The following is a 23,034-nucleotide window of genomic DNA, read 5'->3' as shown; positions in this document are numbered from 1 at the left end:
CACATCGGAGGACGTGGGACACTTTTAAAGTGGAGCAGCTTTGAACTTGGACTTATTCTCCTATTTTTAAATGAAGTCGAGACTTATAGTGCTATATTTTAGCTTCCCAAATGCTTTGTAAAGCGGAATTAGGTATATCATGATAAGGTTCAGCTTCATTTAAAAATAGAAGAAAATACCCTATTTTAATACTACTCCATTTCACAGGTGCTGCACTTCCCTCTAACTAGAAATATCCATAAAACATTCTAAGTAAGTAAGTATTTTTGAAATGTAAAGTACATCATTTTAGACATTATAGGTAGGGGAAGGTGCCCATGCTTGATACCATTGGAAGCTTCGTAATGACTAAATTTTTCCTATGCTTCTCAATAAACGTGACTCCGCAATATATTTTAAAATCTGGCCACTTTCCCATAGTTTTTTAAATATGGTTGCGATGTGTCACATATATATTGCAAAACATAGAAAAATTAGTCATTACGAAGCTTCCAATGCTAACAAGCATGGGCACTTTCCCCTAATACTGGAATACTTTTAGTATATTCCCAGAAGACGTTCTTAATATTACATTTTTTCAAGGTTGATCTTACCATTCCGATATAACCAATGGCAACTAGTTGGCAACAAGTGAGTAAGTAATAACCAAAATCCAGAAAACCAAAATGTCGAAATCCAAAACCCCGAAAGTGGGAAAATACCCCAATAACCGAAAATTTTCCATTGCCATACTTAGAAAATTTGCCTTTGCTATATCAAGTAAAACCAATAATTTCCCAAAATGCAAAGAAAGCCATTGGTCCAACAAATGAAATTAATAATTTCCCAAATTTTTGCTTTTCGAGATTTTGGCCCATTCGGGACTTTGGGTTTTCGAAATTTTGACCCATTCTGGATTTCAATCCTTCCAGGATTTTGGCTCTTACTTAGGATTTTAGCTTTCGATATTTTGGCTTTTTCAGGATTTTTATTTTCGGGATATCGACCGTTTCAGAATTTTGGCCTTTTCGGGATTTCGACCCATTCGGAATATTAGACCTTTCGGGATTTTGGTCTTATCGGTAATTTAGTCTTTTCTGGATATTGGCCTTCGAAATTTTGCTTTTTCGAGGTTTTCAGTTTTAAAGATTTTGGCTTTTCCTTGATTTTAGCTTTCGGTATTTTGGCTCTTTCAGGATTTTGGATTTTTGGGATATCGACCCTTTCAGAATTTTGGCCTTTTCGGGATTTCGACCCATTCGGAATATTAGACCTTTCGGGATTTTGGCTCTTTTGGGATTTTGGTCCTATCGGTAATTTAGTCTTTTCTGGATATTGGCCTTCGAAATTTTGCCTTTTCTTGATTTTAGCTTTCGGTATTTTGGCTCTTTCAGGATTTTGGATTTTTGGGATATCGACCCTTTCAGAATTTTGGCCTTTTCGGGATTTCGACCCATTCGGAATATTAGACCTTTCGGGATTTGGCTCTCTCGGGATTTTGGTCCTATCGGTATTTTAGACTCTTCTGGATATTGGCGTTTTAAATTTTTCCTTTTCTTGATTTTAGCTTTCGATATTTCGGCTCTTTTAGGATTTTGGTCCTTTCGGGATTTTGGCTCCTTCTGGACTTTTGTGTTCGAGTTTTTGCCTTTTTGGGATTTCAAGTTATTCAATATTTTGGCATTTCTGGGATTTTGGATTTTCTGAATATCGACCCATTCAGAATCTTGGCCCTTTCGGTATTTTGTCGTTTAGGATTTTGGGGTTTGAGATTATGGGTCTTTTAGATTTCGACTCCGGGATTTTGGCCAATAAGAGATTTTGACTGTTCGGGGTTTTGACCTTTTCGGGATTTTACCTTTCTGAATTTTGATCGTTTTGGGATTTTAAGTTTTCGGGATTTCGAGCCGTTAGGGATTAGGGACAATTCAGTTTTTTTTAAACCACTGGTTTTTTTCTTAAACCACTTTGGTGGGTCTATTTCCCAACAGATTTCCCTTAATTAGGATTTTTTTTATAGTTTCATTCGGTAATCACTCGGTAATGTATCCGAAAATGATATACCTTTATCGAATTTAATTTTTATTTTGCCGGTAGGCTTGACACTAATGCCAAAACATTCTGAAATGCGCTCTTCTTAATCAATTTACTATTTGGGAATGGTTTTCTCATAGTTTTATAAGATTTAAGCTAAGTCTGTTTCGAACACTTATTGGTTTTCAAAACATTCTTCTTGAAAGCCTGTTCAGGTGTAATCATAAACCATTTTTCAATTAGGTTACACCAAACTAAGTGTAAAAATTACACATTGATTTTAAAATGGTTAGAAGTTAGAATATCAGTAAAAGACGTAAAAGATCATTATCCAACACGCGTTTCCAAATCACTTTGTACGAGTGCCACTCAGCTTATCATAAAATTACTAATGAAAGATATTATAAAATGGATAAAAAACACAACGCAAGCCCTTGAATTGTGATTTTTCATCCAACCCTTGCATTTTTCATGGTGCAGTGAACATTGATAATGAGTAGAAACGAGCCAGAGAAACTTAAGAGGGTGGAATATAGTGACTAACACTGAGAAGAAAGGTACATCGATAAATCATCCCATAATGGAATAATGAATAGAAATTAAGTGTTGGAAGGCGTTGCTGCATTTCAACGCATCATTCCCCTCTTGATTGCCCTTCAACTAAGATTTCCCATGCCCAAAAGTCAGCAGGAGATTTATCCAAGGGGGTAAAAACAATGCTCAATTTGTTAATGCTGAAGCAATTTTCTTCCCCGAGCCAATTAGGCTTTTCTTCTGCCGAAAATTTGAGCAAAATATCACTTTTATTGGGAGACTTAAATGAGGTTTTACCTTAAAGCTCGACTCAGCTTATCGTAGTTCATATTGGGCTTGGACTTTCGTTCACCCCATCTTCGTGCAACTTCATCTGGATCGGTGAGTTTGAATTCGCCGTTGGTACCCTCCCATGTGATGCATCCTGCGTTCGCCGAATCGCTCAGGAGCTCCAACAGGAACTGCCACAGTTGAATTTGTCCTGATCCTTTTATTGCCAAATTTGTGTGTTTTTTATTATGGAAAGCGAAAAAAATGAAGAGAAAAATGCAGAATAAATTGAATGTCAATTATGGTGAAATGGCGGAACAATATAAGAAGCATTATCATCATTACTATTCATTTCTCAGCGAAATGCTGATGCTGAATTATGGTGGATTCACATATCGAATAATGTGTGTCATGGTGGAGGGATAAAATGCCACTTTTGGAGCGATTATGCTTTTTCCAGTGGTTCTTAAAAGGTTATTTTTAGTGGGTTATTCGTTAAACGGTTAAATTTTTGAATTTAAATTGACGCAAATGTCAGTATCAGTCAAATTTAGTTTAAATAAATTCTAGAATTATTTGTCAAATGAGAAATACATCAGAGTCTCTTAAATCAGAATTTCACAAATTCGAACAACGCGGAGATTCAATTTAAAACGGTAAACTTGAGGTTATGTTAAAAATTCTTGTTGAAGATGATTGAGAACAATATTTAACTGTTTGTATACTGAATATTTTCACTAAAATAGATTGAAGACATAGTGTTAGAATTCTCGTTTTTTCTTTACTATTCACAAATGGTCCAAATCCAATTTTAACTATTTTATCCACTCACCAAAGGGATTTAAAACGGTTAAACAGTACATTTTTAAAATTTAAATTAATGTCAAAATCTTACTTTTAAAATGAATATATGGTTCATAACAGCTTTCGTATTGGAGATAAGCTATTTAATTAAAAGAGAAAAACTGTATTTAATTTTTGCAATACGTTATAGATTCAAATTTTTAAATATACTTCAATGTCAAATAAATAAAATTTGAACCAACGGTCCCAAATCTAACAGCTAATCTCTCCTTTCCAATGGGAAATACATCTGTTTAACTGTTGAGAACCCCTTGTGAACCACATTATTCGGTCGATTGAGAGAAATGTATGGGGTTAGAGAGCACATCAAAAAAAAATCCCCGTGGAAAGAGACCCTCTGTTGTGATTTGCCTATTAAAATTACGATAATTTCATTATTGATGATGATTGATGTTTTTCTCCACACATTGTACCATTTCAGTGGGTGGCTAAATGGATATTTTCTACTAGTTGATTGAACTTATGGCCATTATAGAAAATCCACATGCAGAGAAGAGGAGTGATTTGTAAAACCATTCTACTTTTCGTTTTTTTTTTTTATTTGAAACACAATTTTTCCCGTCGCACGATTCCAATGGAAGTGGCATTTAATTTTGAAATTAATTTTAAAATTATTTTGAATTTTATTGATATTTGTTAACATTGGTAACATTGAAAAATCCACTTAAAAATCACAGATTAGTGACACAATAAGTTAAAGTTTTGTTAACTCGAGAAAGGGCCCATTTATAGCTATGTATTACGTCGACGTAATACACCGACGTATTACGACGACGTATTACAACGTTGTATTACGCCGACGTAATACGCCGGTGTATTACGCCGACGTAATACAACGTTGTATTACGCCGAAAAGGGTATGGGAAACTGGGGCAGTAGTAAATAGGGGTATTTTCCATATTCCTTTAATAAATCTGGCCTATTTTTTCAAAAAATGTGTGACTTTAGAAGAGCTATTGAAATAATATTCCTATAAATAGGTTAGAAAAATTTAAAAAATTCGAAACTAGAATGTATGCGAAGCCAGAAAGTCTTCCCCTAGTTGTAAAGCATTGGGATTTTATAAATTAGTTATTAGTCTTCAGACCAGACCTATATGAATTCATAGCCATTATAGGTATCCTTGTTCACTGAAGAAATAGTTGACACAAGCATTATTAGTGGAGACATAAAAATCACTGTTTGGAACTGCCCAATATACATATGCTACAACCCTAGTCTCCGCAATATATAATCCTATGAATTTTTCTCCACCCAAAATTTCCACGGTCCCCCTCCGTGATATCACTTTTCTCAACATGTCTCCACGTTTCAAACGATTTTTGAGAAATGACGTCATGGTGTTTGTTCGTCCGTCCGTAAGTTCGTCTGTCGCTCTTTAGACCAACGTCTATTCGTATGTGCCTGTCCGTCTGCCCGTCTATTCGTCTAGTCTACACATATCTCTTTATGTTCGTCTATCCGTTTCTCGGTCTATCCGTTTGTCCCGCTAATTTTTTTTTTAGGTAGAATGTCGTTCCGGTCCACACAATTTACCAGATCCTTCGACACCTATCATATCTTCTTCAGTGGTTCTTGCCCAAGAAGCAATTTTTTTCTCAATATAGTCTTGTAGAGTTCCCCAAGTAAGGCATTATAGAACCAAAAATCTTTTTATTTACTTATAACGCTCTTGGTTCCATAATTGAGATTACCTTAAGTAGAGTGGCGCACTCTTAAGGATCTTAAGAGCTTCTATAGGTATTTCAACAGAAAATTCTCACTTTTAGTCTTTTAAAAGTGCACTTAAAAACTTGTTTAATACTTGGTTCTATAAGGCAGCTAATTTGCTTCTTGGGAGGTTAGTCTTTTCTTTGGATATTTAGTTAAGTTTTGGTCTACTTTCTGCCACATCAGTTTCTTGAAATTAGTTAGGAAAGAAATTTTTTTATTTCTTTATTGCACAGCAATTGGTTTGGTATTTCCTTGGTAACTTTCGTTGGTCTATCCATCTGTCCGTTTGTCCGTCTGTTCGTCTGTCAGTCTATCCATTTGTCGATCTGTTCGTCTGTCGGTCTTTTCGCCTGTCCGTTTGTTCGCCTATCCCTCTGTCCGTTCGTCTGTTTGTCTGTCGGTTTATTCGTCTCTCTGTTTGTCCGTCTGTCGGTCTTTTCGCCCATCCGTCCGTGTGGACGTCTATCTATCTATCGATCTGTCTGTCTGTCCGTCTGTTGTCTGTCGGTTTGTGCGTCTGACCGTTCGTTTGTCCGTCTGTTTGTCTGGCAGTCTATCCGTCTGTGCGTTTGTTCGTCTGTCCGTCTGGCAGTCTGATCAACTTTTTGTCCGTTTGTCCATTTTTCTGATGATTCTTACACCCAGAGGTTAAACGGTTATACACAGATGCTTGAGACTTTGATAGAACAACTCCACCCACAATTTGACACTCTGAACCAGTTTCAATCGGTACCTAATATGGACCAATAAGCAATTTTTTATTTCTTCTAAACCGTTTTAAAATCAAACTTATTAACTCTTTCGCGTCTTTAGGGTCATATATGACCCGGGGAAAAAAGTTTCTTTTTGGCTATTTACATTAATTGAAATCTAACTGGAGTCTTGAGAAAATGAGCCAAGAATCTTACATCCTTCTATTATGATGTCGTGCACGAACAGATAGATTTCAATTAATGTAAATACCCAAAAAAACTTTTTTCCCCGAGTCATGACATTACCCTAAAGACGCGAAAGAGTTAAGAGGCACTTGGCTTCTCGCAAGTCGCAAGCAAAGCCCATAGTGATTTATGATCAGTTCTCCAGTATTTTATTGAACAGATTATGTATTCCAAATTTTAATACAGTGCCCGCTTTGTAATCCGGATGGATTTTTTGAATTTGTTCAACGTCTCGAAAATATAATACAAGATTTTTTTGAAGAATTAGTACAAAAGTTTTAAAGAAGATTAAAAAGACATAATTAGACAATTCTATGCTATTATACTTCATTTTTTAAACCAAAACATTACAGGATAATTCATTTTCATTGTTGAACACATATGCATACATAACCTCAAAATTAATATAAATGTAACCGTCGAGAACTCGTCCGGATTGCGGCGATCCGGATTAGAGAGCGGGCACTGTATAGTAAAAGTTACTTCTTTATGTTATTTTGCTACTTTTATAACAATTTATCAGTAGAACACACTTAGTAATGCCAAGTAGAAAGTTCCATAGTGCTCTCTTAAAAATTTATTTGAAATAAGTTTGCCCCTTCCATTGCAACTGTGCGATGTCAGCGATTAGAATCTTTCTTCCACTTTACAGTTCTCCCTTGTTTCTTTTTCCCTCTGCAGACACATTTTCCCTCGATTTTTCGATGGGTTGGAAATCAAAAGGTTTTAATCGCACGTTCTTGTGTAACACACCATTTAATCTCGGGCTTGTGAGGTGGTCATGAAAACAAGCATTAATTAGCAGGGGAAACACCTGGATTAGAGACACCTGGGGTTAATTTAGAGACACCCTCGCATCCAGAGTGTGGCTTTTTAAGTAGCCACAATTGCGTGGAATTCAGTATACAACAAATTCAGAAAATCATGGTAGAAACATTTGCCAAAAATACCTAGATTGTAGGCGATAAGACTCACCTGAACTTGCTAACCTACTGCTGGTTGGTCCAAACATTTGATATGGATCTGCAAGAAAAAGCAAAATGTGCACAATTTACTTTTAGCTCCCTCAAAATTTATTAGCATTGCCATTTGATATACAATTCAAACCATTTAAGTGGCTTTTAGGGCACGTGTGCACCCACTGTAATGTTTCAATATCTATCCACTTGAAAAATTTTAAACTTGCCAGTGTTGAATAAGTTCAAGTGTTTGCACCCAAAGGGTCCTCAATCATACCTCCTAAAGGCTTCTGTCCTCGCAATGCAACAAAAGTCTATTTTCCAGGCACAATAAATACTTTTGAGTGTGATTTAAATGTGGTAATGAATGGTGGAGGATTCTCGAGGAGAGGGCTATTCTGAGAGAAACTTCAAAACAATTCAATAAATTGTTTGAAATACAGCGCACAAGAGTTCCTCATAGCTATAATTTGATATTTATAGCAAGATCACTAGAGTATAAAGCAAAATTTTCTGCTTTTTCCCGATAAAAGGGGTGGACTATTGTTTATTAGAATTATCGTCAGCTAAATTTTTCTTCTTATAGAACAAACAAGGTCTTATTTGTTATACGTGATGTTTTGTATTGAATACAGCTCAAATGATTTGAGATATCGGTGAGCCTCTAACCAAATTATCGGATTTTGTCAAAATTATATTGTATAGGTTAAGTGTGCCAAATTTCGGCCAGCTTGCAATTCCGGCCACCTTTTTTGTTCCTCGAATTTCCATGATTTTTTAGTTTTTACATACTCTAGAAATTATATAATGCAAAAGAATAACAAAAAATGTAGCTTTGACAAACGAGATGACGTGAAAAAGATATTAGAAGAATTCCCGAAGGGCAAGGAACTATGAGAATTAAGGTGGCCGAAATTGGGCACCAAAACTATATCTACATTTTTATTCATTTTAAAATGTATTAAGAACGATTTTAGAGTAAATAAAAACGATAAATTGTCTACAAGGTTCTAAGCTACACTCCTAAAGTAGAAGGAATAAAAAAAATCAATTTCTATTAAAAATATTTCATTTCAAACTGGAGACTTTGGCGCTTGCATGCAACTATGCCGAAATTTGGCACACTTACCCCACCATTTTAACATAACTTTTTCTTACATTTTATATGAAAAAACATCCTTTTGATAAACTTTTAACAAGATCCACTTGGCTGATTGATTTGACAAAACCATTTTGGAACCTTTGGCATTAATTTAAATAATAAATTCTAAATGAAAGGAGAGTAATTCGATACATAGCTTCTTCTTCAAACTGGTAGAGTGTCGTACTGGAGGAGGTTAGTGCGAGAGACCCGGTCTCTTAACGGACGCTCCAGCTACCTAGGTAGATTTAGATTAGATTGTATATGCTGTAGAGACCTAGGCTCTATTTGAACTCCTTATACCCAAAAGCCTTCCTAAGCAGCAATTTTTTCTTAAAATAGTCTTGTAGAATTCCCTAAGTAAGGCACTATAGAACCAAAAATCTATTTATTTACTTATAACGCTCTTGCTTCCATCACTGAGATTACTATAAGTAAAGTGGCGCACTCTTAAAGATTTTAAGTGCTGCTATAGAAATTTTCACAGAAAATTTTCACTTTAAGTCTTTTAAAAGTGCACTAAAAGACTTGTCTAATACTTGGTTCTATAAGACAGCTATTTTGCTTCTTGGGTTACTACAAAAGCTTCCTGAGTAAATAAGTAAGTTGATTAAAGAATTAATGAGATTAAAATTCTAAATTATAAATTAATCTGTGAAGAATGTTGATATCAATAAGGTCAAAATGACGTCCAAATTAGGTAAAGTTTAGGTGGTTCTAAAGTAAGTGTTTCGATAAGCCAAAACGTAATTATGACGTTATTCTAACTAACCAAAATAAAATACTGAAATTTGTGAATTTAATTATGAATTAGTGGAATTAAGATTGAAAACCGAAAAGTGAGGCCAGTAAAAAAAAAAAATTATGGAAAGCAAGAGTGCAATGTTACCCCCGGAGTTCAATATCACTAGTGTCTGTGGTACGTTGCAGCATAACGTCACAGTGAGGTAAATTTCAGGTAATGATAACTTATCCTATGACCTGTTGGATTTATCGTGAAATATTAACCCATTCAGTCAATGTACCAAAAATACTTGAGATAGAATGTTCATATTTTGGGACTAGTTTCCTACAGATTAATAGATGAATTTTTTGAAAAGAAATTTTTTTTTTATCTATTGTGGGGGCGCGGGGAGCCCCTGTAAAACACACGCCTTAACGGTCGCTGAATTTAAATTCTTTGCATTAATTCATTACAAACTCTATTGATTTAGATAGAGTAACTATTCAAGAAAGCAAATTGGCAATTAGAATTCAAATAAGAATATAGGAAAGACGCCAATTTCAACAAAATCGACGGGATGTCGTATTTTCCGTTCGCCATTTTGAGCAAAAATTTTACATGACCCTCCGCGAAGCAAGAAAACAATAACAAAATGTATTTTCATCTCTGTCGGACTATTTTTTCCGAGTAATTCAAGAACTGAAGTAACTAAAAATCCATTCCCGACAGAAATTCGAATATCAATTGCCCTCGAATAAATCATCTAAAATCACTCAATTTGCGTATGATGTATAATACCATGGTAAGGAATGGGTTAAAGTGTAATTCTACTAACCAAACTAAAAGAGGTCAGTAGATAGTTATAATGACGTCTTCATAGCGTTGTAACGTTATTCCGTGAACTTTGTGCTACTTGGGTGTTGTTTTATATGACCAAATGTTTAATTACATATCGATAAAGCTTAGTCACTTTTAAAAGGATTTTTTCTGTGGAAACTTTGGAAATACTCTGTTAATATTTCTTCTGATGACATTCCCTTAGACTTTTTCGGGTGATTTAGTGGCAAAAATCAAAATGTGAGGACAAAAAACATGAAAATAGTGGAAAAATTGTGTGGTGCTTTTCTGCGAAGGCGCCAATAATTCTGATTCCGACATTTATCATCATTAGAATGGATGGAGCATTTTCTCCATTTCTCTTCAATTTGTTAAATTTAGGGTAAAAGTTCTGAAAGCTCTGGCACTTAAAGTTTTTCCCCGCTTTTGCTTTTCTATAACCATTTTCTTTCGTTTTGCTTTCTCTCGGGTTCGCATCAAGATTTCTTGGTTTCTTTTCTTATTCTCTGGAGACGTGGTGGTGGTTAGGATTTTCACCCTTATTCCATTCACAGTCACGCTATTTTTTTTTCTGGGTTCTTTCACTTTTCTATTTTTCCATCTGCACCCCATTTCCCTTCCTGACCATTGGAGGTGTGTTTAGTTTTGTGATTCACATACGTAACGTCTCAAATGACTTCTTGGCTACGATGGATTCCGCAGTGAAAGTTTTATTTATAAATTTTATGCCCGAAAAACTGTCCCTCTCTCTTGGCCCAAAGTCCTATTGATTTTATGTCCAAGGAGGAAGTTGATGGAAGGAAGCAAAGACGAGAAGTCATCGTGTAAATTTACAATGTGATCAACCGAAGAATTGTTGATTGCCCATTGCATTACGAACGGTCGACCAAAGTGAGTAAATATTGAGGGTTGACCTGCACCCAGATTCATTTTCTATATCACCCCAACTACCAAAAATTTTTTTCTTGGGGAGGATGGCAGAAATTGCCAACAACGCCAAGGCGTGTACTATGTAAATATACACAAAGATTTTTCACCACCTTGCCCTCCCATTCCCCTATCAATGTCTATCCCGACAAAAATCAGTGATTTACAACCTTTATCTGCGTACGCAATCGCTCAATTTGCAGCAATTCACCTCAGAGGATTTATTTTTCAAATTCAAACACCACCTGCAGACACTACTCCTAGACCTTCCATGCCAAATTGCTAAGTCTTCTACCGTGAGTTCTTCACGTGAGCCTCACCCAGAAGACCCTGATTGATGAAGATTAATGTGTTGTTTATCAAAAAGCGATATTTATGAGAAAAGATTGATGTGCAGGTGAGACAGAGAAGGTAAAAGAAGGAAATCATAATTATGAAATTAGATATTCAAGGTGATTTGAGGAGTTTGAGGAAGAGTTTATTCCCAAAATAGCAAGGAATTCCACTCAAAAAATACCGTTTTGTACGAAACTAAGTCGAAATTGAAGGTGAAGGAGATGTGGAAAAAGCCATCGCACGAAAATATGTGAACTGTAACACTGTGTTTATTGCTTTTTCAAATACAAACAGCAGCTTTTAATTAAAATATGTTACTTTTATTTTCTGCTACAGCTAATGCCTCAATGGAAATTTACTATATTGACTTTAAACGCGAGACTTTGAATGAAAATGTATGGCAGGCAAATATAAATAATCTTCTGCAAAACAGGTGCCAAAAATAAATAATATAATTATCTATACAGAAAATAAATATTTTGTAAAATTGTTCGTAAATATTTGTGAATTCCTATAGGGGAGTTCCGAAATTCTCGTGAATCGTACACTGAGAGAAATCCGAAAAATTAAAATAACATTCCGGAAATGTTAATTTTACCCTGCAGTATTGATCCAAAATCGGTGTAAATATTACCCGTTTTAGTTGTATTGGGGGTTAAAGTTACCCTTTTTCATGTTAATTTTACACTTAAAAAGGTGTAAAATCAACATTAAAAAATGTTGATATATTTTTACACCTAAAAATTGTTAAAGTTGCGAGGAAAAAATCTTAATTGCACCCTCTTTTTTTTTTTAGTGTATAACCCACAAACAAGTTCGTAAAATTTTGTACTTTTTTCACAAACATTGTTCGTAAAATGATCATTTGACGAAACATTTTCTGTACTTTTACAAACATTTGTTTCTAAATGTTCGTAAACATAAAAATTTTTCGTAAAATTTTGTCATTTGTTTGTAATTTTTTTCCTTGTCTGGCAAAAATTTACGAACAAATAAAAATTACGATCATTTTTGTGTGTTTACGAACATTTAAGTACAAATGTTTGTAAAAGTACAAAAAATGTTCGTCAAATGATCATTTTACGAACAATGTTTGTGAAAAATGTCCAAAATTTTACGAACTTGTTTGTGGGTTATACGATTCACGAGCATTTCGTAATTCCCACGAATTCACAAACATTTACGAACAATTTTACAAAATATTTTTTTTCTGTGTATTGGCATGATAATAATTGTTACCAGATTTTTAAACATTTTGAAGAAATGTGCTTTTGAATTTTAATTATTTAGAATTCTTTAACAGATTTATTAGAAAAAGAAAAATTGTAAAATTGTTTTCTAGATTCGATGAGTTTTGTCTCTGGAACTTAGAACTTAGAACCCAGAACTTAGTAAGAGTTTGTACTGTTTCACAAACATTGTTTGTAACATGACCACACCATTTCACGAGCATTCACGAGCATAGTTGATGACATGATGACCAATCACGGGAGTTAATAAACGGTGTAAAACCCCATTCACAGGTTGTATTTGCTAATCATCCATAGGACGTATAAAATTAAACAATCAATATTTCTTATTGTATTTTAGTGAAAATATTTTTTTGCTTTCAAAATTGGTTTAAAAAAATTAATTCTTATTTTTGAGGCCTCTACACATTGGAAGTAAGTGTTATCAAAAATTGTTTTTTGAAGGAAATTGCCTGCAGTGCTGCTGTAGATAGGGTGAAAGGAACGTCTATTGACACTTTAAGAACTCGTGTCAGGACTTATTGACACCCTACTCTGTACCATTTGGGATACGAAATTTGAACATCTTAGTTTATAGTAACAGGTATATTATAGAAAAAACGTTATATTACTTTTATTTTACTAGATACATTAAATAATTTTCAACATTTTGACAAAAGTATCAAGAGGGGTTCCCTGTCGAACAGACGTTCCTCCGACCCTAGAAACGTCAAATTTACGTCAAAAATGAAATTTTTGACGAAAAGTGGTCCTAATGTGTAAAAGCCTTTAAGCTTTCCAATGACACAAAATATAATATATCCCTACTGTTTTTGAATTATTATTTCTAAAGTGTTTTAAGGTTTGCCCTTGAAAGTATACAATTAATTTATACAATTTAAAAGTGTGGCCTGAATAGGATACTTTTGAAGAGGAGATCGATCGGTGGATAAGAGTAACTTTTATATCAGTGATCCTCCATCAAAGAGCACTTTAAGCAGATTATAAGAGTTTTGGTTCTATATCGCCTTATTTACAGAATTATGCAGAACTATATTAAGTATAATTGCTTCTTGCGTAGAGAATTAGACAATTGTACTTTAAAATATTACTTTCCATGTAAAAAATGCTTCAAAGATCATGAATGTTGAAAATGTGGAGAAATACATCAAACACGAGTTTATTAGTGGCACCACTGTATGTATTGCTTTCCAACTGCAAGCATGAATTTTTAATTAAATTGTCCCACTTCTTTATCTTACATTTTGAATAGAAATGCAATTAAAATGGCTATTTCTGACGTCAAAAGCCATAAATTCGCATGTCAATGATTTTACGTCCGCACACCAAAGGCTGAAAATCACTGATTTGCCGATTACACATTGTTGTGATATATTAAATATCCCTCAGGGTCCTTTTTGTCCATTTAACTCTCCCGTAAAACAATGTCATGGTATCGCGTTTTAATTTGTTTGCTCTCTACAAATATTTAGCGGCGGCCGTTTTATTAAATGTTTGACTACAGAGGAGGACTCTATATGACTTTGCTGATTAACTTTATGTTTCCTTTTGGAAATTAATTAGATGGATTTTGGTTAAACCTTATTGTTAATTAAATTTGCGAATTTGAAAGATAAGACGTTGAATTTTGTTAGTGGTTAAGGAGTTTGAGTTCACCTCTGTGGTAATAAATAAGGTTTTTGGCACTTTTCATGGATTGATGATGCTGTTGTATTGGTAAAGCATCCAATATCTTTCGAGATTGCCTTCTGTCTCTCCTTATTTTGGGTGCAAACACACAATTCCTCTTAATCATCTTCTGTATCGATCTGATTGAACCACACAAAAGACTCCACTGAGAGAAAGGTGAGTGTCACCAGCGAAGCTATATGAGTGTTGAAGTAACACCAAATTCTATCCTTATTTTAAATTGACCTCTATAAGGGTTATTGTTAGCCCCATGTGTTAAAATCAGTAAATATTAAGTTTTAAAACAAGTGCTTAGTTAATAGTGCTTGGCTTGTTTGTTTAATGAATAAATAAATCTATTGAAATATAGTTCTGTCTCTCTATATGCACAGTTTGGGTACTTTTTTTGGCAGTTCTTTCTCTGAATATGCACAACTTTTTTTGAAATTCCCAACGTTTTTTTTCTTTCTTTTAATAAATTATCATTTTTTATTGTTCCAAAATTTTCCGTGTTATTTTAAATATAATATGAGACAGAAAAAATAAAATTAAGAAAATTAAAAACAAGAAAAAGTAGTTACCAAGAAAATAATTTTCTTTATTACTTTGTCAAAATGTAAACAAATTGATTTTGAATGCGACCGACACAAAAGCTGTGCATATAGAGAGTGTGCATATAGAGAGACAGCATTGTACATAATCCTATAATGTCAATTTTACACTTCATGCTGTTTAATTCAACACTTGTATGCTTTATACTTAGCACGTATGGTGTGTTTAAAGTTTGCTTGTATGGTTTAATTAGGATATAAAGTGCAAATGACCCATTATATTATGAAATCCTATTAATATTGTTTGTTATTTTGTATTTCGATATGTTTGGGAACTGAGTTCAGTTCGAAGCCTTCGGTCCGAAACCCGTATAATGATCGGGTCAGCCACAATTATGAGGTTTACCTATACCTTTCTCATCTTTACAATTTCTTGATCAAAGATAGGCTTGTGGATCGATCTCCTTAAAGTAAATAAACCATCTTCTCGGTTTCCAGTATCCAGTACCTTAGCCAGGGGCCCATCAAGCCTAATAAAAAGTGAAGATATTTTTCATTTTTCCTTGTAAAAATTTTGCAGCTATTGCACCGCGACTTAAACAAATTTGCTCGTTGTTCTGGTATTATTTTGGCGAACATTATTAAATATGTATTTTTAGATAGCTTTAATGAACGATTTCGAAATATCTCGGACTTATAAGACAATTCTCTTTAGGAAAAAACTTGCCAATAGTCTTCAGTGCCTCTATGCAAAAACGTATGGAAAAATGAAATGTCGAGAGGCCCCTGATCTTAGCATTGATTGTAGTCGGTACGGGACTATAGGATGGTAGGGATTTCCATTTGTCAAAATAGGGTTCCCCATCTATGGAATATTATGGAAAGTACTACGGACGAGGGGTGATTCATATTGAGAAACTCTGTCAAATTTCCTAGAAAGGTTTCACGAAACCCGAGAAACCCAAGAAGCTCATTGCAAAACCCGAAAAACCCATAAATTGCCTTATGAAAACCGAGAAATCCAAGAGAAACCAGACGCCCACATCAGTAAAAATGGAAATGAGTTACACAGCCATAGAACTCATAAACCATTCGTGTAACTCGTTTAGCGTGTTTCGCTTTAAACTTTTATTTTACCTTTCCATTGCTCTCTCTGAGCCTGAATCACTATCATTGGAATCAGTGTTGTTCGCATGAATTTTAGCTGTATGTGTAAATTATTTATTTGGATGCTTTTCTCTTGGATTTCCGATAAGGAATTTTTTCGTGTGATCTTTGGGGATGTTCTGCGAGAATTTATGGTCACAACAACATCTGATTTTACAAGTATTACTTTAACACATGGGTCTTGTATCTTGGCAATGGAAATTCTTATTTCAATATGGATATGATTTGTCTCGTCATTGAGTGTAGTTTTACTTTTAAATTTTATGGGTTATTTTAACAATGATTAGCTTCATTTTAATGTCTAAAAGTCTCTACAGATTGTGAGAAATTCTCGTCAAAAATTGTATTTTTGACAGAATTTTGACATTTTCACATGCGCAATTTTTGACGAAAATAGTTGCTAATTTGTAGAGGCCTTAAAGTCTAAATTCAACACTCATGTGGTTTATATTAACACTGTGAAGTGTAACTTTAACACATTGGGTTTATTAAAAGAATGTGTAAGTGCTTCATCTTAAAACTTTCGAATTTTACTACAATATAATTAAGGTGTATTTTTAAGGCTTATTGTAACACATATAGGTATTAAAAGAAACACATGAAATTTTGATTGTGAGATTGAGCATTAAATATGGAATCTTTTGTTTCTCTAAGACCTTTCTCTCAGTGCTTCTTTGAGGTTACTTCCCTTCTGCACAAAAAGAGGAAACTTCTCGGAAAAATTGTTAAACAATGGAAAATTTCTTTACCTGGTTGTCGAAGGTGGGGATGTGGATCAATGGTGGTTTTTCCGACACCTACGCTACTCAGTGCGTTGGAACTGTAACCTGTAGAGGTGTTATCCATTCCCCCAGCAGCCAGGGATGTTTTTGCCAAGAACAAGAAGAGAGAATCTTATTAGAATATTGGGCTAGAAACAATAGGACGATATAATGGCAAAGCATGTTTTCATGTTTCTTCATGCGTACAGAATAAATTCCCTCCCACATTTGACTCCCATTGAATTTTGTTGCTTCCACCCCCTTTCCCAAAAACATCCCCGAAAGACTTTGATCTTTTCTCTCGAAGCCAAAGTGACAATTTGTGTAAGGGAAACCAAGTGGAAAATACACAAATGGTACAATCCTCGGTGAAAAACATTGGAAATTCTAATGGATCAAACACCCAAAAATGTCCTTTTTCCCAGGATTTTTTTTTGCACAAATTGGCTCTGATTGAACTGTCTGTGCAAATAAAAATTGCCAAAAAGAATGGGACTTTGTCATACTCAATTGTGCCAATATTCCGTCGAATTCGCAATATCAACACACAGAAAAAAAGATTGACTATGCAAGCACATAAAAAAAGGTCCTACCAAAATAATACATTTGATTGAAGTGCAAAAAAAGCCGAAGCAATGGATAAAATTGCCCTCCTACTCGACAAAATTTGGCTTATTAACTTGTCTCTATTCTACGCATTCGAACAATATTATTCTTTTATTTGGTAGAGGCCACTAATGAATATTCCAGAGGGATAATGCCATAATTTTGTTCTCTATGAATATTTCATCTTCAGAAATTAGCAAATTAATTCTCTCCTATGCTGCAATTTATTCCATGATTGTCACACTCCCTGCATTTTATTGCTATTTATCATCATTTTAGACACTCAAACAACTATAGGACTCACATACTCCAAAGTATTATGATTAAGAGAGAGGAGTTCTAAGGACGACTCCATAAAGTTCATTTGTCCTTATGTAAATTAAGAGAAGAATTGTTAAATAGCTCTCTGTTTTAGTATAGTTAATTTATGCTTTTCAGTGATATTTATGTGTTTTAAAATTTATTCCAGAAAAAAATTTGATATTTTCAGGATGATTTTGTACCCTAATTAATATGAAAATATAAAAAATGATATATCGTCGCTTGGATATGCAATTGTCGTAACTTACTCAATATGATTTTTTGTACTGGGGAAAGTGCTGTACCTTCGGACGACTCAAGTTTCAAGCAACTAATTTTTTTCAAAATATTTTTAATGGATTTGACCACGGATTACTATATTCCTGGATAGTAGGTAGAGATTTTTGTGTCTCATAGTAATGCAAACAAAACAAATAAAAGTTCACCCAGGAATGATGCGATTTGATGCTGAAGAATGAAAATGTCAAGTCAAATGTCATCAAGAAGCAAGGGTACGACGTCTTTATTCGTACTTTTATTCACTTTGTTTGCACTACTATGGGACACAAAAATGTCTACCTATATCCGGGAATATAGTAATCCGTGATGTGACCCATTATAACATTGTAATGTAATAGACAGTTAGTCGATTAACTATGGAATCAAATCCATTAAGAACATAGAAAAAAATTGAGTTGTCCGATAGTTCAGTCGTCCGAAGGTAGCGCTGCTAACACCTGTTTGTATATTTCCAATTTGTTAAAAGAATTGCTTATATAGGGGAAAGTGGCCTGCCTTTGAATGCGGCAGCCTTTGAATGCTTCAATTTTTCTCTTATTTGCCAAAGCTAAAATTCCATTTTGTTAATCGAAGTTAATAGAAAATAGTTAATAGTATTAACTATAGTTTACAAAATATAACTTTTGCTTTGAGAAATAAGAGAAAAATTGAAACATTCAAAGGCATCTGCATTCAAAGGCAGACCACTTTCCCCTATGTTATGTAAAAGTTACGACAATTACTAATCCTAGTGACTGGATTATTTATCCTAGATAATTTACTAAAGGCGGACAATTACCTTAAGATTTAATAAAATACCTATCAATTTAAATGTTAAATTAGGGGAAAGTGTCCATGCTTTGTACGATCCCAAACTCCGTAATGGCTATTTTTTCCTGTGTTTCTTAATATGACTCCGCAATTTATTTTAGAAACTGGACATTTCCTGGAAAAATTGAGTCATTACAAGGCTTGGGATTGTACGAAGCATGGGTACTTTCCTCTACCCTTAAAAAAGTAATAATCTTGATTTTGAGACTATTTGGGTACTTAAAAACACTAAAAACGGTATTTTACGATCAACGAATAACTCTCAAAATGCATTGCATGCATGAGAAATCATAACTTTAACACAAAAGTTGTCACTTTCTCTGCTTGTTATGCAACTACCTGATCAAAAAACATTAAAGTTTTCGTTTGAATTTTCGTAATAATTTGTGAATTGATAATAAAAATTGATTTAACCCTTTAGAACAGTGTACTAGAAATACTGGAGATAATACGTTCATATTTTAGAATTAGATACTCAACGGATACTGAATTTAAACTATTTACAATAAATCATTGAAAATATCATTTTTTATAGTGTAATTGTTTAAGAAGAGAATTTGTCATAGCGATTTCAAATCAAGAAAGAGAATGTAGGAAAATATTATCAAAAACGACGTAATATCAATTTTTCCTTGCCAACTCCCTGCACAAATTTTGCTTAACTTTCAGTGAAGCGATAAACGTGCAACAAAACGTATTTCATCTTTTATCTTTGTCAACCTGTTTTCCATGAAATTAAAATCTCGAAAATCTAAAAATCGATCGCTCAGAATAAGAAACGAATAACTCGCAGTAAATTTTACAGGAAAGAGATTTTAATATAGTAGAATTTTTGAGATTTAAAATCTCTATAACTTTGAAAATAATTGTCTTCCAAGTATAATAATTATAGGGAAGGTGGAGGGTATAAAGAAGTATCCAAAGAGTGAATAAAACGATTTTTGTAAAAAATCAAGTTGCTCGACTTATATTCTGAGTGGTCGAAATGCGAATGCAGAAAAATCTCGAACGGCTAAAATCCAGAATGAATCGAAATCCTGTAAAGTCAAAATTCCAAAAAGATAAAATCTCGAATGGTTTAAAATTGGGTCGATGTCCCGAATAGCCAAAATTTCAGATAAGTCTAAATCCAAAAAAAGCCAACGTCTTGAAAAGCCAAAACCCAGAAAAGCTAAAATCTCGAATGGGTTAAAATCAGGGTTGGGCGAATTTTTTACATTTTACATTTTACATCATTTTTTACATAGTAAAGAATGCCTTTAACATGTGCTACATTTTTAACATGTAAAGTTAAAATGTAAAAAATGTAAAATTGATTGATATCCATCAAATAACAAGTTCAGTTTTTTTTACTCAATTAAAGATTTCGCTGTAATCAGTAAAATATTTTGCGGCTTTTTGCTGTAAAGCTTGTCGTCTGAAATGCAAAATGAAATTTACTGACAATCCCAATTCAAATTTTTTACTACCCGGTTGAACCAATATAATAGTAACCATCTAAACACGATTAATAAAATTTTGAACTTCTATATCTACATGCTCAGGGAATTTTCCAATTATTCTGTGGTTTTTGCTAATCAACAATATTGTAAAAATCATTGAAATTAAGATTTATTTCCATAACGATAACTTTTTTTGAGGGATTTTGCTATATACTTTGTGCAAGACATCACATTTCGGAAAACAATGTTTATGAAGAGAATCAGTCTCCTTTCTAACACTGATTCTGTGGTAATGAATGTTTCTGTGATAATATTCTAAAAAACCATCGCTCTTTATTACTAAAATGAGACTAATGTATTGAACAAAAATTCACACAGAAATTATGATATTATATCGATTTTTAATAAAATCTGCACAGAATCCGAGTATGAACAATCTAAAGTGCTAAACGTTTCGTTTGAAAGCTGTGAGGATTTTATATTCAATTTTAACCATTTTGTGCTGAAACTGTGCGCTCTTTATTTGCAATTTCAACATTTTCGTGTTGAAGCCATGAGTGTATTATATACAAGTGAAATCATTTTAAGCTTAATTTTTGCTAAATTTTGTTCATGACTTTTTCAAGAAAGTTTTATTGTTATTCCTCGAAAGCAATATCAATATTGATATTGCTTACGAGGAAATGTTTAAAAGATTCAAAAATGCTTAATTTTCCCTTTTTACATTTTACGTATTTTTTACATTTTTACATATTATTTACATGTAAAATGTAAAAAATATTTTTTACTATGTAAAGGCACAACCCTGGTTAAAATCCGGAATGACAAAATCTCGGATCATAAAAGTATCATAGTTACTTCCACGATTGTACCCGAACTTGCTAGAGGTAAAGTGAAATTTTCTGTGTCTTGGGAAATAATTCTACTCATTATACTCCGTAACATTCCGATTTTGACTTTTCGGATATCGAATTTTCAGGACTTTGGCCAACGCGGGATTCAGGCTATTCGGGATTTGGTCGGCACCGAAAACCGAAAAACTATAAAGCCATTCTGAATGTATCAAAGTATCAAGATGTATCAAAGTCTTCTAAAAGTATCATGTCTAATTGTCTGAATATTCCCTGAATTTGACGACAATAGCAAACCAATGAGGGCTCTTATCGTCTAAAACTTTCAAGTTGGCACTTGTCCTTTCCATGAAAATCTCCCATTGTCCTTTGGAAAATCCTAAAGAGGTCCTTTGGCTACAACTGCGAAAAGTGTGTGCTATGAAAGGGTGCGCCTTTCAATTTTCAAATCAATTCCACATCTTTCCTCATCTCCCTTTTTCCTCACCCACTCAAAATATGTTTCACGAGATGGATATGAATTGGACATTATGGAAAATCATTCAATGTGTGTGAAAAAGAGGGAATCTCGTCACTGTATATCTCGCTATTTTTCCACACCAAATGTTTTTCAATGGGGTTGGGGAAGTGTTATGCATATTTGTGGGCAATATTGGGAATGATGTAAATCCTTTTGGTGGGCTGTTGGGGGGATGTTGGGGGTGGATGTTTTCAGTGGCTAAAAGCTTCACAATCAACTCGAATTTTCCCAGTCTCTCGTGGCTCAAGTTCTTTTTCCATTGGAGCGAAAATTGAGAAATCTCTTGTCATCGCACATTTTCATCAGCATCATATTCATGTGTATGCGATGTTCTGGCTTCTCCAAATGCTGCAAAAAAAAAGGCGAGAATTGCAGACGATGGCGATGAAAATGACTGTGAACACATCAAGGGGGTAAGTTGGAAATTTTCTCCTGTTCAGCTTTTGTCCGGAGCTCCCTTTAGCCTTCTATCCCATCCCTTGCGATGTTTCTCCGTGAAAAGAGCAAACAAAAATTGCCATCTAACCCCAGGCGACATAGGGGAAGGTCGGCAAGTTGGATGAAGAATTTTTATAAAAATGTTTTAAGAATTTGCGGTTGAGTTTAGATAAATTAGTTTGTCATTTTATATTTTTTGCTATATTAAGAGTTGGATCACTTCCAATTGGTAGTAAGGTCATATCGTCAGTTAAATCAGTATTTGTCGTAACTTCCTTTTAACAACTTTTCAGGAGACGATATTTTCAGTTCAGCTTTATTTTTCTTAAAAATGAGCCCCGAATGCGATACTTTTGAATCAAAATAATAAAATTGGCACTAATAAACTGTAAGTTAACTCGAGAAAATCTTTATAAAATTATTTTAAAGCTGAGATATTGAGATATATGTTCGATGAAAAATAATAAGATTTTATCGTAACTTCTATCGTTTACAAAGCCGTAACTTCCAATGTATGGAGGGGTCCCGGTTAAAATCCCGAAAGCCAAAATCCCGAAAGCCAAAATCCCGAACGCCAAAATCCCGAATTCTTAAAAGTGTCATAGCTACTCCCGCGATTTCACTCGCGCTTGCTGGAGGCAAAGGGAAATCTTCTGTGTCTTGGAAAATTATTTTAAACATTTTCCTCCATATAATTTCATCCCTTTCAGGATTTTAAAAATTCGGGATTTTGGCTTTCGGGATTTTGGCCTTTTCGGGATTTTGGCGTTCGAGATTTTGGCTTTCGGGATTTTGGCTTTCGGGATTATGGCTGCCACCGGTATGGAGATCCTGGAAGTTACGACAATTTTCAAAAATGCATTATATCAATTTCAATAACTTTAGTGATAATAAGAGCCATTACTTGACTAAATTAATCAATTAATCCTTTAAGGACGATTGGAACACAGGTGTCCCATAAAGAAAATAATTTTTCTTGACTACCCAAAGTTATTTATTTCTTATATTTATACATAATTGTAAAGTAGAAAGTTGAAGGAATCTAGAATATTTTTTGCAAGTCTCCATCTATTTGCTATGTAGTAAATATTTAAGCTCAAAAATGGCGAATTTT

At 34.0% G+C, this 23,034-nt stretch overlaps 1 protein-coding gene across 2 annotated transcripts in view; it reads right to left on the bottom strand.

The window, feature by feature from the left end:
* LOC129800796 (DNA-binding protein D-ETS-3) overlaps nt 1-23,034 on the bottom strand; it is a 69,483-nt gene that overhangs the window by 7,108 nt on the left and 39,341 nt on the right. For both annotated transcript variants that reach the window (XM_055845459.1, XM_055845460.1), the window contains 3 exons: nt 16,642-16,719; nt 7,308-7,355; nt 2,845-3,034 (listed from right to left, as the gene is read on the bottom strand). In XM_055845459.1, the coding sequence (XP_055701434.1) occupies nt 2,845-3,034; nt 7,308-7,355; nt 16,642-16,719 (316 nt within the window). The remainder of the gene's footprint in view (nt 1-2,844; nt 3,035-7,307; nt 7,356-16,641; nt 16,720-23,034) is intronic.

Source organism: Phlebotomus papatasi, chromosome 2 (assembly GCF_024763615.1).
Source record: "Phlebotomus papatasi isolate M1 chromosome 2, Ppap_2.1, whole genome shotgun sequence".
Lineage (NCBI taxonomy): Eukaryota > Metazoa > Arthropoda > Insecta > Diptera > Psychodidae > Phlebotomus > Phlebotomus papatasi.
Note: the sequence above shows the minus strand (reverse complement) of the source record. Positions and strands in the feature narration are given on the sequence as shown.